The sequence below is a fragment of the Lissotriton helveticus genome, chromosome 10, assembly GCF_964261635.1.
Source record: "Lissotriton helveticus chromosome 10, aLisHel1.1, whole genome shotgun sequence".
In the NCBI taxonomy this organism is placed as follows: Eukaryota; Metazoa; Chordata; class Amphibia; order Caudata; family Salamandridae; genus Lissotriton; species Lissotriton helveticus.
Genome location: NC_136071.1, coordinates 866,467,273 through 866,484,371, shown reverse-complemented (window position 1 = coordinate 866,484,371; position 17,099 = coordinate 866,467,273). Strand labels below are relative to the sequence as shown.

The following is a 17,099-nucleotide window of genomic DNA, read 5'->3' as shown; positions in this document are numbered from 1 at the left end:
TACATTACTACATTTTCGACCCACCTGGGGCTTCGTCGATACAAGAGACTGAACTTTGGGATATCTTCAGCAGCGGAGATATTCCAGAACGCCATGAGAGAGATTTTGTCAGGCCTCCAAGGCGTCGTTAACGTAAGCGACGATATTCTCATTCACTCTAAAACAATCGAAGACCACCACCGACGACTACGAGCCACTCTCCAGCGGCTGGCAGAACATGGCGTGACCCTTCACAAAGAAAAATGCCAATCCTTCCGCAAAACAATTGACTTCTTCGGATACATGTTTAGCTCAGAGGGCGTCAAAGTAGACCCCAGAAAGTCCCAAGCGATTCAACTCGCTCCTGCCCCAACCAGTGCTTCTGAAGTAAGAAGTTTTCTAGGAATGGCAACATACTACGGATGATTTATCCCGAACCTAGCCACCGTTGCAGAACCACTGCGAAATCTCACAAAGAAAGACACCTCCTGGAAGTGGACCCCCGAAGAGGACAAAGCTTTCAAGCAAGTAAAATCAGCTTTATTAGATAGTACAACCATGGCATACTTTTACACCACTCGCCCCACAGAGTTGCTAGTAGATGCCAGTCCGGTAGGCCTAGGTGCTTTGCTCACCCAAGAGACTGAACCAGGGACCTGGGTCCCATTAGCTTTTGCAAGTAAAGCACTCACAGCAACAGAAGCCAGGTACTCACAAATAGAGCGAGAAGCACTGGCTATCAAATGGGCATGCAACCACTTTCATTTATACGTGAGTGTCACCCCTTCCGAGTAATAACAGACCACCAACCTCTTCTTCCTTTGTTCAAAGGAACGGCGCCTCACCCACCTCCCAGAAAGGTGGGCATCCAGTTGCAACATTACCAGATGGAACTAATATATCGACCAGGTGCAAAGAACCCCACGGACTTCTTGTCTCGCCACCCAGCGGTCACAGCAGAGGCAGACGTTGATCAAGACACAAGAACAGAAGAGGTTGTCAACATGATCACCCAGTGGTCATGCCCGCGAGCTATTTCGATAGATGAAATAAAAACACACATGGACACTGATGTGATCCTCAGCGAGTAGCCGAAGCTCTAAAACACAGATCGTGGGAAAGTTTTCTCAAAAATATCCAAGGATGGAATGAGCCCGACAGGACACTTTTAGGGAAATTCGAGATGAACTCAGTGCCGCGGAGAATGGAGTTATCCTGAGAGGTTCACGAATTGCGATACCGAAAAGCCTACAAGAACAAGCAACAATCCTCGCACATGAAGGTCATCAAGGCACTGGAAGAATGAAGTCAAAGATGAGGGAAAAAGTATGGTTCCCGGGACTGGAAGTCAGCGTAGACACCGTCGTACGCAACTGCAGAGCCTGCCAACTCACTGGCAACTCCGAAGCCCCAGCACCAGTGATCACTAAAGATTCGGCACCACCGCCATCGTCGTGGATAAGCCTCGACTTCGGAAGTTTCCCCGACGGGAGAGTAACAACGGTCCTTATTGATAGTTACACCAAGTATCCCATTGTAGAAGTATTGCCATCAACAGCATTCGCAAACGTACAACCTGTTCTGGAAAAATCATTTGCCCTGTTTGGCCTGCCTTATGTCCTCAAGACAGACAATGGACCTCCATTCCAAGGCAGTGAGTTCAAAGACTTTTTGAAAAGACTGGGTCTAAAGCATCACCGAAATACTCCACAGTGGCCACAAGCCAATGGAGAAGCCGAGCGATTTATGCGCACCACCAACAAGATATTGCGCATAGCAACAGCTGAGCAAAAGAATCCGGAAGTTGCTCTCCAACAATTCTTATGAGAGTATAGAAGCACGCTATGCTGGCGGGACCTCGTCGCGACATGCTACCTATGGCTGACAACTGGACCCCTGAGCCATACAACCGGCAGGCACCCAAGCACGGAGACAGATAACCAACGACAAAGCAAGTTGTCGACGAAGGGCGCGAAACCGCATGGTGACTCCAGGTTGCTCCGTGCTAATACGAAACCGGAGGAGTGGTGGAAAGTTCTGCACTCCTTATGAGCCGGGGCTGTGGACAGTAAGATCAACAAAAACGGACTGCCATCACCGTGGAACGAGAAGGGGAAGTGATAATAAGAAACATCATGGTTTAATAAAGTCCCATCACCAATCAGGACACCGCAAACCACGGAACAAGCACTGAGTGTGGAACCTCAGCCAGAAGTCACAGAAGACAACTCTGGCAAAGACTAAACTCCAAGTCCCATGAGGCCATCGCCATCCAGAACCCTCAGCCCCGAGTGTGTCACTGATGACAGAGGATCGGTGAGTCCCAGACTAGAACGGGAGAGCCGCCAGCATCCATACAATCTCAGGCTGACTCCCAGGCCCAGCCGGAGGCTTGCGGACTTTGCATGCTAAGAACTTTTAGTGTTGGCTGAAAAGACTTGGGAAGGGATGTAGCGGTCTAGTGTTCTGTCCCCTCGGGACGGAGCCCCGGAAGCACCACCAAACTATGGAACACTCTCTGGCCAGGCATGGCCAGAGAGCATAAATAAATGGGCCGGGGTCGCTCGTGACTTCCGGTCCGCACTAGTGAGCCAGAGTGTGGTTGTCCGTTATTGCATGTGCCCCACATCACACACCCTTACATGTGAGGCCCACCCCCTCGCAACTCTACACAGGCCACAACAAACTAGAATCCGACCTTTAACCTCAGTCTTTAATGCTTTAAATAGGTCAAAAGAGAGTATCTGTAAACTGTGTTATATACCCGTTTTAGTACAACAAAGCCACAAAACTGAAAGCAAATGCTGAACAATTTGTCTCCTAGAAAAATTGGATGGGAATTTCCGTACATATTATCCATCAGAGATCATGAGCCGCATGGGTACCCACAGTTACCAGGGGCCAAAAAGTATGGTCTGTGGTGTGACTGAGGGGCCACATTGATGACATCAAGGTGGAGGGTGGGGCTAGACCATGTAAGGTGGTGGGCACATGGGTAAGAAGTGTGTACCAGGTGTGGACTGCGCATAGTGGAGTTATTGAAGGTTTCATTACATACTGCGCTCAAAGTTAGATGTAAGCCACATTAAAGTAGACTATTGAGAGAGAAACACAATTTTCTTATTCTGAAGTAAAATGGAAATAAACATTTTATTTAAATCAAAACCAGTAATAATACCTTATGTGGTGATGTGCAAATGATAAATATTAGCTGAAACTCGATTCCCGCACAATATTGTTTATATGCTATGCAGTTTTATTAGAAAAACTTCATGTCAGTGGTAAAGTTTGTGGCCATTTCAATGGAAAATGCTGCCACATCATGCTTTCATAGAATATTTATTAAAAGTGAATTTTTAAATATGAACGGATAAACAATGCCTGCCCCCGTTTTGATGGCCATGCTGTTAGTGAACGTAAGAGGTAAGTCAGGAGTCATGTGTACTCTATATGTGGGCTAGATTTTTATTATACATGGAGCTAAAGTTTTGTCTTTTAAATTAAGTAAGAGTTTTTTGGAGGCATGCTGCACCCCTATATTTGAAGGGGCACTGGGGAGCCGGATCCATGCCAGATTTTTAACATAACTACATTTATCTAAATGGGGATATGCTATCAATCTGGAATGGATTCGCATCTCCAGGACTGACTTTGGGGAACCCTGGCTTTAGGAATACTTCAGTCGCCTTGCCCATTCTTTCACTTGCCTTTTTTTAGAAAGCTCCTGTGGGTACCTGTGCAATGCTGTTCTTTCCCATTCTATCTGTGGTGTACTTGCTGTCATCCTACATAAGTGGAACTGCAAATCAGTACCTTATTTTATTTGGTGCCAATATGGGACTTAAAAGGTCACATCAGCTTTAGATACCACAAAGCGATCTTAATTGTTTTTAGTGTTTTAATGACATAGTGAAGGATTTAATTAACTGAACAATAAATATTATTATTACTGTATTGATGCTTGTAATGTGTCCGCTCCAGACTCCGTGTCTAGATGATGAGCGCAGAGTACAGGGTCTATACCACGTGGAGTGGAGTGGCTCGGCTCACTGGTTAGAGGCGGCAGACCCGGAAGCAGAGAACGGCCCGGGACCAGGGTTCAATTCCCGATGCGGCAGGGTCGTGGACCAGGGTCAGCGGACTCGACAATTCTCGCCTCGGTGCCTACTCTAACCAGGGATCACACTCGATAACTCTGGGTATTAAGCCTGCCTCATCTCTACAACGGCCCCCTACAGACGCCGGGGATGCCTGGTTTCACCTAGGAGATACCCAGAAGGGACCATCTCACAGGGAAAGCCAGGACGGGTTCCCCAGCGGTCTCCAGCGCCGGGACGCTTACGGGCAGCCGTGCGCTTTACAAGTCCAACACATTTACATTTACACTCATAGTACGGCCCGCGGGCCAGTGGCGGCCCGGCAAGCCTTCCCTGGCGGCCCGCGGACCGTGCAGACATCGTACCCGTGTTTTTTTTTTTTTAAAGAATCTCAGCAAACACCCCTGCTGCAGCGCGATGCAGAGACTCTCTGTGAGGGACGGGCGATTTCCGTCAGAGTGTGGCTGCAGGGGCCTAAGAGGTGAACAAAGGCTCATTAGCATGCGAATGGTCTTTTAATGACCTGTTAAGTGCTCGGGTGCGGCTGGCTGGCTTGCTGAGTGTGTGTGTGCCCAGAAGCTGTCTCAGCCCGGGCACACACAGGCAGGGTGAGATGAAGAGGGAGACGGAGGGAAAGGGAAGTAGACAGAGATAGACAGACAGAGGGAGAGGGAGACAGAGGGAGAGAGAGAGCGAGGGAGACAGAGGCAGACAGAGGGAGAGCGAGGGAGGGAGACAGAGGCAGACAGAGGGAGAGCGAGGGAGGGAGACAGAGGCAGACAGAGGGAGAGCGAGGGAGGGAGACAGAGGCAGACAGAGGGAGAGCGAGGGAGGGAGACAGAGGCAGACAGAGGGAGAGCGAGGGAGGGAGACAGAGGCAGACAGAGGGAGAGCGAGGGAGGGAGACAGAGGCAGACAGAGGGAGAGCGAGGGAGGGAGACAGGCAGACAGAGGGAGAGCGAGGGAGGGAGACCGCGGCAGACAGAGGGAGAGCGAGGGAGGGAGACCGCGGCAGACAGAGGGAGAGCGAGGGAGGGAGACAGGCAGACAGAGGGAGAGAGAGAGAGCGAGGGAGACAGGCAGACAGAGGGAGAGAGAGAGAGCGAGGGAGACAGGCAGACAGAGGGAGAGCGAGGGAGGGAGACAGGCAGACAGAGGGAGAGCGAGGGAGGCAGCGTGAGGGAGAGCGAGGGAGGCTGAGGCAGACTGAGGCAGACAGGGAGAGCGAGGGAGAGTGAGGGAGGGAGACAGGCAGACAGAGGGAGAGAGAGAGAGCGAGGGAGACAGGCAGACAGAGGGAGAGAGAGAGAGAGAGCGAGGGAGACAGAGGCAGACAGAGGGAGAGCGAGGGAGAGCGAGGGAGGGAGACAGGCAGGAAGAGTGAGTGAGAGGCAGACAGAGGGAGAGCGAGGGAGTGAGAGGCAGACAGAGGGAGAGCGAGGGAGAGCGAGGGAGTGAGAGGCAGACAGAGGGAGAGCGAGGGAGAGCGAGGGAGTGAGAGGCAGACAGAGGGAGAGCGAGGGAGAGCGAGGGAGTGAGAGTCAGACAGAGGGAGAGCGAGGGAGAGAGACAGGTAGACAGAGGGAGAGTGAGGGAGGCAGCGCGAGGGAGACTGATGCAGACAGGGAGAGCGAGGAAGAGCGAGGGAGGGAGACAGGCAGACAGAGGGAGACCTCAGAGTGAGTGAGGGAGACCTCAGAGTGAGGGAGACCTCAGAGTGAGTGAGGGAGACCTCAGAGTGAGTGAGGGAGACCTCAGAGTGAGTGAGGGAGACCTCAGAGTGAGTGAGGGAGACCTCAGAGTGAGGGAGGGGGAAGCAGTGAGGGAGGGGGAAGCAGTGAGGGAGGGGGAAGCAGTGAGGGAGGGGGGAAGGAGAGAGGGAGGGGGAAAGGAGAGAGTGAGGGGGAAGGAGAGAGAGAGGGGGAAGGAGAGAGAGGGAGGGGGAAGGAGAGAGAGGGAGGGGGAAGGAGAGAGAGGGAGGGGGAAGGAGAGAGGGAGGGGGAAGGAGAGAGGGAGGGGGAAGGAGAGAGGGAGGGGGAAGGAGAGAGGGAGGGGGAAGGAGAGAGAGGGAGACAGAGGGAAGGAAGGGAAGGGAAGGAGAGAGAGGGAGACGGGGGAAGGAGCTAGAAGGAAGGAGAGAGGGAGAGAGAAATAGAGGAAGGTAGAGGGAAACAGAGAGAGAGAGGGAGACAAAGAGAGAGTGATACAGTCAGAGTGAGTGAGACAGAGGGAGAGAGGGAGTGAGACAGAGTGAGTGAGAGAGGGAGACGGAGAGACAGAGGGAGAGAGAGGTAGAGAGAGGGAGAGAGGGAGAGAGGGAGGGAGGGAGGGAGGGAGGGAGAGAGAGAGGGCGACAGAGAAAGAACGAGAGAGAGCGAGAGAGAGAAATGTGTGTATGCCGGGTCTGGTGGCTCAGTGGACGAAGGCGTCCGCTGCAGGGACCTGTGATCAACCTCATGGTCAGTTTTTTTTTCTAGCCCCGCCCCCTCCCCCACTGACCCCGCCCCCACCGGTGCGGCCCTCGGACACAAACCACACTGTAAATTCGGCCCCTGAGAGAAAGTTTGTGAGTACCCATGGTCTATACAAAGGCATTCAGTTTCTTAAGTTGAAAAGTTATTCACATTTTATCCTGCTATTCATTATCATTAAGGCGCTAAATTGGTCTAATTACCACGAACTTGGGTCGAATTGGCCTGGGGAAATGAAGAGTGTAAGGCCCAATCTCGTGTTAATTGCCAATATCCTCTGATGTGATAAAAAGGAGAAGTGCTAAGTCCTTCTTGGTAGACATGCCTTCAAGTGGAAACAAGCAACACAACACACCCTGCAAACACATGCACTCTTATGGAGTGCTTCCACGCAAAGAAAAAAGTAACTCCAAATGCGTGAGCAGTAGAAGGTGAAACGTCAAACAACTGACCAATCCGAGGCTTCAATCTTCTTGCTTGAAGGGCAGGCTCCAAAGTGGGTGCCGTATACAGTTCACAAATAAAGTAGTTTAGTGGTTGGAAAATTAAGCTGAATATGCCTTGCCTTTATGCACACGAACCCCCTAGATTAACCAAGTACAAAGTCCACAGTCCAGCCACCTGTATCAGGAGCAGCTACACTCCACTCACCATGTCTCGTTCAGTGAAAACACGTGGAGTTATTCTTCAATGGGTTTTTGTTTTCAGGAAAACACAAGAGAGTCTTACAGTCACAGGTCCTGTCAACTAGAAAGTCTGAAAGGAGAGAGTCGTTGGGGCACCACGCCTGTGGACGCAGTTCCAGCTCTACACCTTCTGGTTTTGCAAACACTGGAAGCAGCAAGGGTTGCAGACGGAGGCAATGACTCAGTGGGGAGTAAATGTTTAATCGGGCTGGAATGCAGTCGGGCAAAACTGATAAAGAATCTGCTGGGAAACGGTATATCCAGTGCCACGCCATGCTGGGAACTGCAGCAGGGTGCGGATTACAGCAGAGGCACGGGGCATGCAAGGCTGTGGCAACACCGGACTCGCTCTGGCTTTCTTCCTACTGAGAGCATACAATAAGCATCATTGATTTGCTGCGCCTATCATTCAAGAAACTAGAGGCGATTCAAGGTGTAGGGTGCGGTCAAAATAGTCAATAGAAATATGATTGTTTCATATAAAATGTAATCAAAACTTCCTTCTGCTTGTTTGTAACATTCGCTGCATGATTCGCGAGAAACAGCAAACGTCGGTTGTATAATTTTACTCAGTTTTTACCGGTTTTCTGAGGTAAATTAAAGAGAAAGGTGGCCTCCGCGGAGGCTGCAGGTTTAAGAAGTGTTTGAGAGCCTTGCAGCCCTACCAGCGGCCTACTAAGAGCGGAGGAATGCAGAAGGGGCACTTATCGGACAGGGCTCTCTCCCAGAGGTGCGCGCGTCGGGTGAAAGGGTGTTTGTTGTTTTTGAAGGCTTGTGGTGATAAAACAGACCCAGGTTCACTTTAGAAATCAGAGTCCAGACAGTGCACATGATTCACAATCACAGCCCATGTCGGAGCGGGACATGTAAAAAACAGGCGGACCATCCTAAAAACGCGCGTGAAACTTATGGTTCACAAAAGCGACGCATTGACTAAACCACGGGTTCCGATAATGATCAATTGCGAGCCCACATTGGAAGCTTGGGGGTGTTCTTGTCCTCCCGAGTCTTTTTCATAGACAGATGTTACTGGTAACCCCAGGGGTCAAGCAGTTAAGGTAACTTTCGCAAAATATGATATCGACCGACACACCCAAGCTTTAAACAAGCGGCACTTCAACCGATCGCAAAAGCGATAGTATTGTAAAAAAAAAAAAAAAAAAAATGACCGCTAGTGGTGCGCGCCCGTGCGCCACTGCAAGCATATGTTTTGAATTATCGCGGCTGTCAAGCCGCGATAATTCAAAACATATGGCCTCTGGTGCGCGTAACAGACACCAGTAGGCCATAGGCAGAGCTACGCGACCGCCTATGGCCTATTGAGTGTTCTGTTTAAAAACAGCACGCATGCCAAGGCCAATGGGAATAGATCTTGGAAATCCACACGCACGAGCGTGTGGAATTTCATGGTCCATTTTCAAATTGCCCCGAATAGGACTCTGGGCTGAGCGACACTGCTGCGCAGTGTACGCTAGGCCCGAGCCCTAAAAAGCTGCATTAGCACCTACTACCGCTTGAGACCCGAGCGTGTCTGATTGGTACACTCTGCCTCCTCTCGGATTCTGAGTTTCATGTAATTAACTAGGGGCATTGCTATTTACATCAGTAAGATTTATTGTGCTTGTGAATGTTTGTGAGTTTGAACATGTTTTTTCCTAGATGCCCCGTCCAGTTAAATTCTCACTTGCAAATCGGCTGAAAATATATCTAGAATGGGTAGGATGGAAATAATTAAGTGAAGGAAAATGTTTTATAACATGATTGTCTATGTAAAATTGCTTAACCATATTGTTGACATGTTTATAATGCGTTTTTGCTTAACAATCCATCTGAAGGCATTTTAGCTGGGGGGAAAAAAATAAATCGCAGATTTCCAGTCATTCTTCAAACAGAACTGCCAAGGGCCAGAGCCTGTCTTATACAAAACAAAAGTATAGAATCGATGGTGGGGGGAGTAGGATTAATGACATGCCCCTTGCTTCCCACCTGCACACAAGCCAAAATTGGGACTCGTTACCTGCAATGGTCAGGCTCCTTGTGTAGAACTCCATGTTCTTTACCTTCTGACTCAGTTACAGCCTCTTTCCTGGGTAGCCCAGGCACAGCAGCCCAATTATTGGATCTGGGTACCACTTCTACCACACACTACATTGCGGTCGCATAAACAGCGTGCCCTGCACCCTGAGGTTACAACGATCTGTGCTTTGCAGCATGGCTTAAAGTTAAAAAAAATACAATAAAAGTGCTATGATGTGGCTAGCGTTGATCACGTCATATCTTTTAAAATCATGTTAAAGTTACAAAATCACCGCGGGGGCGAGAGGGTCTGATGGTGGGATTTTAGGACTATCCTTGCCAAAGAAATGTCACTGTTTTGTGGAACATATACCGACTTTATTGCAGAGTTCACAACCAGCATATTTAGGAAAGTGGTAAAGCAGAATGAATGGCAAGTCTTCTAGTGCCATGGCTAAAATATGTCCCACTGTACCACATCACTATCTGAACTAAAAAGACAAAAGGTATAAGAAGATTGTGAGGCCAACAGGGGTGTGAAATGCAATAAAATATCTACTTGTCCATGGGACAGGTTGCTTCATAAATCTACTGGTCCTGTAAAGAAAATCCACTTGTTCCTATGGTGCCAAGCAGTGCAGCGACAAATTACGGCCGCAAACCCATTATATAAAAGCTCTGATATTAGCCTTTTTGATTATAGCAGGACTCATATTTTAGTTGGATTTGAATTCCAGGTTAGTTATTTTTCCACCTTTCTGCAGATCTACATACTGGGGCTGGAGGTAGCATTGAGCAATAGTTCCAGGGTTTGAATGCCCTTTTGAGTCTTTGTAAACCTACTAAATTGCATGTTTTAGGAGTTTTTGCCAGCTCTTTTCTCATACTGAGAACGATTGGAAATGGTAAATGCTGATTTTTGCATGAGCAAATCTACACTTCCATATTTCCTTGTTCTAAAAAAACATTTAAACAATTTTTCTAGCAGTACGATTTCCTGATCTATATCTGTAAATGCTTGTGAATTCATGAAAGCCATAATTCTGCATTAATGCAATGACCTATACTGTGAGCTCTAGTTTGTGACTTGCTTTAAGAATGGGGCCTCTACTTAGGTCTGGAGTTCACCTAGACCTTTTGGTTTATCAAAATTCTATCTCCAGCTATCTATCCATCAACTGGATTGCACTCTTTCGCAAGGAGCACATCAGCACAAAAAGTAGTTTTGTTCAGTGAATGGACTACTGTGGCAATGTGTGCTTTTTGAGACCCAAAAATATTTTTGTTTTTGACAGTGTTTGTTATAATGGTGAGGGCCTGGCATATTTCACAAAAACCATATCAAAACAGGACATGCATTGACAAAATCAAAAGACTGACCACCAATATCAGATGTATTGGACTTGCCAATGCTTGTTTATTTTCATGTTTCCCATTATTTTGTTGCAACTGGTTGCACTGATTTTCCATTATAAATGTTTTTTGGAACTACTAACAAGCATCAGCACATTTACTAGATAATGCTTAATAGAAATATTACAATTTCACAGTAGTTTAGCAAAATGTGTTTTTTTAATTATTTTTATTATTTTATTTTGAAAGCAAAGGATCATCAATCTTGCTTTCAAGCTTCTGCCGATATTGGCAGCTAATTAGAGCATTCTGGGAGCATTCCATGTAGCCTCATGTTTTTAAAAGTTGCAAACGTGCGTACCCATTTTTACACTGGAACCACTGTCAGTCGTGCACTCCCAACTTACAGCATGTGCTTAGAGTGCTCACTCATAATAAGAAATGCATTGTATTAACCCGTTTACCGCTGCGGGCGTTTGATGGAGTGGACGGGGCTGCGGCCATTGGTCGTTCGCAGCACTAGGGAGCAAGCAACGGGTTAAAGAACCATAAATACAAGCTCGACCAGCATTAACATATGGACACAAATAGTACCTTAAGTGCAGACAGTGCCCTTCTCGGATCCATAATATGGTACTGTAAACAGGCAGCAAAACAGTTTGTGATGCTGGATTTGGGCTTATTTGCCCCACGAATAAAATAAACATGAAAACTTGTTCACTATCGTCCCAAACAACATGTCCTGGGAGTTGGGCTATAGGAATTCCACATTTGTGGGCCAAAATGTAACTTTATTCCAATTCAAAAATCAAGTTACTTGCTTCGTACAGTTGACTCTCCAAACTTAGCGATATTAAGCAGAAAAGTGTTACTCAGAGGTGTGCTGTAGAAGGGTAGCACCAGCAACTCAAACACAGTATTGTCAATAGCATTACAATGTCATATGTGTGCCCCTAAAAATGCAACCTGGGGCAGGTGGATAAATAAAATGACAACAGTTGTTTGAAAAGCAAGTACTTTTTTGTGGCACACACTTCTGCCCAATCATGTACTGCTGACAACATGAGGGCGGAGCAAAAGCCCCTCTCTAGCAATGCTCACATAATTGTCTGGCGACAGTCACGCCAGACCATAAAAAAACGTGTTCGCAAAGGCTAGACTTGTTGGCTTTGCCACCTCAGTGGTCGAAGTGGGCAGGATCGGCAGGGCATGGCGTGCCCCTACTTCTTTCATTGAAAAGATTCCATTCCCCTACTTTTTCTTTTCAAAACGGTGTCCCTGGACGGCAGAAATAGACACGGCCTTCAGATAAGGCTCTGCTTTTGTGGCCGTTCCGGGACGGGCGGGACTGGCAGAGAGGGAAAAGGACTGTCTAATTCCTGCCCAGAGAAGACACTGACAATATCCACTTCTGCTCTCTGCGCTGGCAGCTGCCCTCCTCCCCCCTCTCTGTCTAGCAGCCCCTCCTCACTTACTGAAAAACATGACTTGAAGAAACGCTTCACAACCTCTCTTTCCTTCTTTCATTTGCCTCTCTGTGAAACGGATCCCAAAAAGAAAAAAAAAAAAACAATCACTTGAGGGAAAAGCCCTCCTTTTCTCACATTTTACTATTCCAAAGTGCAGCCTCAGGACGGAGAGAAATAAAAGGTTTAAAATATGAAAAATTAATACATAACTAAAGAAAGCAAGACAGAGTGGTTGCAAAGTGGCCATATTGGTTGTATTCACACCCAAACACATCAGCCTCACTTAACAGAGTTTGCCAGTGAAGCACTACTTTTGTTTTTTCGTCTTTCTTTGAAAAACAGCAACAATAATAATGTTATGATAACTCCAGTGATTAATGTTCTTCCTAGAAAGAGATTGGAGTTTTGTCTAGGGGAAGGCTTGACTCCTGGAAAGGTAGTGCAGAGGCTTAATGTGCCTGCTGCAAAGAACATGTACCATGCAGATCACAAAGTGCTCATAATGTTAACTAGGTGAGTGGGTTACTGCTTTTGACAGAGAGATCCCTTTGTTACTTGCAGTTTATAAGGTAAAATCCTAACATAGAACAGGGAGCTATTAAACTATACTGCCTACTGGTATGGTTGTCGTGTGACTTCTGCACCTTGTAGTCCTTTCTTTTACTTAACATTTCCTATACAGAGATTAACACGTATAAATGATTGTCTCTGTGTAGTGTGTGTGATGCAAAGTGCTCTTACACCGTACACTAATAGGAGTAGTGCTGTAAATCATATTAAATGCATCTGAGAAGAGTGTGGTTATGGAGACTTGAGTGGAACTCTTAAAGCATGGTAGTGAGGGAGTCCAAGGCGTAGGTGGACATTGGGGGGCCCAACAAACATTGTTGCACAGGGAGCAACCTGCACTAAAGCCGGCTCTGCCATCGAAGCCAGTCCGCCTCACCCACTGGTACCGCCATTGGCCTTGTTTCAGCAGTAGTAGCTGAAACTCACCATGGATCGGCAATGCAGGATTTGCACGCACACCAACCTAAGTTTGCAAACTTCCCAGTCTCTCTGCTTCATGCACAATAACTTTTAACATGTGCTACCTGCACTGGGTCCACTGGAATTATGCAGCAGTGTTGACTAAATTATGCAGCAGAAAGGCTGCAGCATAATGCAATATATTTTCTTATACTTTATTATTTTGACATTTTTACAAATGTTAAGTCTCTGCAAAGATTCTGGCTCATTAGTACTAGTGTAACATACAAATGCAGCAGTGAGAAAGGTGATCAGTCAACCTTTGCAAAGTGCCGTCATCTTTGCAGCAACACAAGTCACTTTTTATCTGTTTGAGCTACAAAAATGATTACGTAAAACTGTAAGATAATGCAGTGGATGATATATCATGTGGCAAATATGGCAGAGCCATAATTATATAGAAAACATTTGCAAACTAGGATATTTTGCCATTCATGTTTGAATTGCTCTTGAGGAAGAAGGGAGAAGAAGTGCTTATGACAGAAACTGTATAGCTCGCAGACAAATGGCTCGTGAATCCACTTTTAACCCCTTCGCTGCGGCCGCGATTTTTCCCCTGTGCTGTAAACAAACGAACAGGGCGGGGCCGTGACGAACCCCAGCCGTCATCAGCACACGCCCACCACGGGGCGTGACGGCTGGGGTTCGTCACCAGCATGGGAGGGGTTAAGCAGATTTGAGACATTGTGTGGTTGGAAATATATCCATCTTCCATCTATCCAAATATATCCATCAAGGAAGAGGTGTGGCGCCGCAGCTAGGGCGACTGACTCCAGCTTCTGGGGATCACGGTTCGATCCCCGGCACCAGATTAGCTCAGCACCATGTGACTCTGGGCAATAGCTTGCTTAATCTTCCCGACGGCCCCCAGCGCCTAGAGACCCTTACGGGTGATTGTGCACTTTACAAATATGGATTATTATTATTATCTTTGTTAATGTATTTAAATGCCAATAACTCATATTAAACCTTAAATTATCAAGTGTATCCATTGGTTGAATTGATTAACACAATAAGCTTTAACTGGTCAGTGAAATGCCAAACAAATACAAAAAATTGGGATGTTTAGCACATTCTGGCCACACCTCCGACTCCGCCCACTGATCCAATCCTTAGGTTATCCCCACCCTCGTAGTCTCCGCCCACAGATCCCCACTTTTTTTTACCCACTTCGACCACTGTGCCACCTACCGCATAAAATCACTGTTGGTTCAAAGGCATGTTTTACCCTCTTATTGTCAGTTCTTCTCATATTATATATAATATTCTACGCCTCCAGGTGTTACCAAAAAGCCCAACTGACGAACTTTCAAAAATCGGTCTGCAACAGCGCGAGTGTAACAGTGAAAAAAATGCAGGCCCTGGAGCGCTCTCTGCAGCACACGTGCTCATCCACTTCACCTTCAATACTTCCTAACAGGAGTGGCGGGAAACCCAGCTTCTCCCGTTTACCTCCCTTGCAAATCAGAGCGGAGTGCAACTAAGCAAACCACCGGATTACAAATCGAAAATATGGTGAATATTTTTGTCAGAGCACATATTTAAGTTAAGTTTCACCCCACTGGTCAAAAACTAGCTTGTGCGTATTAACATTACAAACAATAAATACAAAAAGATTGGCGAGGGGACCAAAAAGATGTGTACAAGGTCGGAACAGTCATATACAACGATGGGCACACTATGCTGCGGGCACCTAATTTTTGTTGTAACTTTCCTTACCCCTTTAAACTCATAGGTTTATGTCACGTTTCGAGTCTCAACGCATTTCTCGCGAACAAAATTAGTGTCCCTGCACCTCACCGATACGCAGTCAAAAGGGCGAAGCCAGTAGATGAGACCCTGCAAGGGGCTTGAGCTCACCTGGGCATTCTGGGGCATTTCCATATCCACAGCAGGGAGCAACACTGATTCAGAATATCGAAGCAGCAACAGCGAATGAATGAAAGGAGCAGCAGGCAGCTGCAGCAGACTGTGAGCTACTGCAGTGAAAGACCCAACAGGAGCTGCTCAACTCATTTCCTAAGTGAAACGGGGGGAGTTCTAAAATATTGCATCTATTACTCTAGCAAAGTTTAGCAGGGGTTCGTACAGCGCGAGTTAAGAATAAAACAAGTAGCACGCAAATTCGTAGCTTCAAATGAGCACGTTTAAAGTACAAGATATTTCGTAAATACTGGAGAAAGAAAATCGTCCACCCCCTCGAGGAATAATGGTCTAGTCCAAAAAAGTTTTAGCGCGGGAGATAATGTTTTCTTTAACTGGGAAGCATGTTAAGATTTCCGTATCCTGGTGTGCTTGTTTTGTTCACCGTGAACAACTTTTACGTGCCTCCCTCGTATACAGATTTCGGCTCTCCCTGACTCACTCAACTGTATCTCTGATTCGAAGGGGAGCCAAGTCGCCATGCCATCCAAAGAACACTGGATCTCTCGTTCCCTATGTCCAGTACTTGCGTTGCATTCTGGGACTTGTAGTCCTGTCTAACCAGGTTATGCAGTATGCAAGTGAAACCATTATGCGTGCCATCACAGTGCACGATGTCTCACAGTGCATGATGTGACGACGCATGACATTGCACGTGACATCACAGGAAGTGACCTCCCTGGAAGTGACAACACAAGAAGTGACATCAGATATTAAGCCCTCACACATATGTTTATCAGGTATATCATCAGTACATTTAAGCGAATTATGAGATAACAAATGCGATAGTACAGGTGTTCACACACACACTGTTATACCTATTGAATGTACAGCTGTAGACATGGTACACAGGGGTCAACTATTGTCCCGACAACACTATTTACATTTTTGTGTATTTAACTATGTAACTATGCATTGCTGAACATTTGATTTACGTATTTGATTAAAACCTATGATTATACCATTAACATTTTTCTTGACATAGGTTCTGAACCGTACAGGTTTTAACAGACACTGTATGCTTATTGGATGTTCAGTTGCAGAAATGGTACACGTGTGGGCAACTACTGTTACAAAAACACTATTTGTATTTTCGGGTATCTAACTATGTAATTACATTTTGCTGATCATTTGATCTACGCACTCATATAGTTACTTGATGAGATCTGATTTTTAAAGCTAGCTGCATATCAGCTTCTATACCGAAGGTCCTGCTTCCACTCTAAACCCCGTATTTCACAATCAGGGCCGGTCCTAGGATATGTGGGGCCCCAGGCAGAATAGGCAGATGTGAGGGCCCTAAGCAGAGACAACGCGGAATCGGATCGGGCCGGCTAAAGAACGTTTTTTTTTTCTTTTTTATAATTAAAATTAACAACAATAAATTATTTTCCTTTCACCTTGTTGTTTTGACCAATAAGTAGCTCTTTCACACACATTTGCATAGAATTACACCTGGAATGCAGGACCATTGCTCTTTGTGCTCTGCAGAGAGGTCATATTTTGAATGATCATGTAATCTGAACACCTTTTTGACCCACAGACAGGCATAGTGTGAAAGTTGTACTGCCTGCATCCTCAGCTCCGAAGTGCTCAACTGTAGCCTGTTATAAACACCTGGAGGTGACTCAATACAAAGGGTGCATCATTCAAGAGACAATCAATCAATCAATACATTTGTAGAGCGTGCTACTCACCCGTAGGGTCTCAAGGCGCTGATGGAGGGGGAGTGCTGCTACTGCTCGAAGAGCCAGGTCTTGAGGTGTTTCCTGAATGTGAGGTGGTCCTGGGTCAGTCGTAGGTGGGCGGGGAGGGAGTTCCACGTCTTGGCCGCCAGGTGGGAGAATGATCTTCCTCCGGCGGTGGTTCTGCGGATCCGTGGGACAGTGGCGAGGGCGAGGCTGGCGGACCGGAGTTTGCGCGTTGGAGTGTAGAACGGGAGGCGTTGTTGAGGTATTCAGGAACTATGTCGTGGAGCGCTTTGTGTGCGTGGGTGAGGAGCCTGAACGTGATCCTTTTGTTGACGGGGAGCCAGGGCAGGTCTCTCAGGTGGGCTGATATGTGACTGTGGCAGGG

At 47.0% G+C, this 17,099-nt stretch overlaps 1 protein-coding gene across 2 annotated transcripts in view; it reads right to left on the bottom strand.

The window, feature by feature from the left end:
• The window catches only part of CDCA7L (cell division cycle associated 7 like), a 139,671-nt gene extending 124,550 nt beyond the window's left edge, over window positions 1–15,121 (bottom strand). Inside the window, exon 1 of one of the 2 annotated variants that reach the window (XM_078663511.1) lies at window positions 14,961–15,121. In XM_078663511.1, the coding sequence (XP_078519637.1) occupies window positions 14,961–14,984 (24 nt within the window). In that variant the 5' untranslated portion in view covers window positions 14,985–15,121. Of the gene's footprint in view, window positions 1–14,819; window positions 14,838–14,960 lie in introns of those variants that run through there. The other variant, XM_078663512.1, reaches the window with a different exon arrangement.
• Between the last annotated feature and the right edge of the window lie 1,978 nt (window positions 15,122–17,099).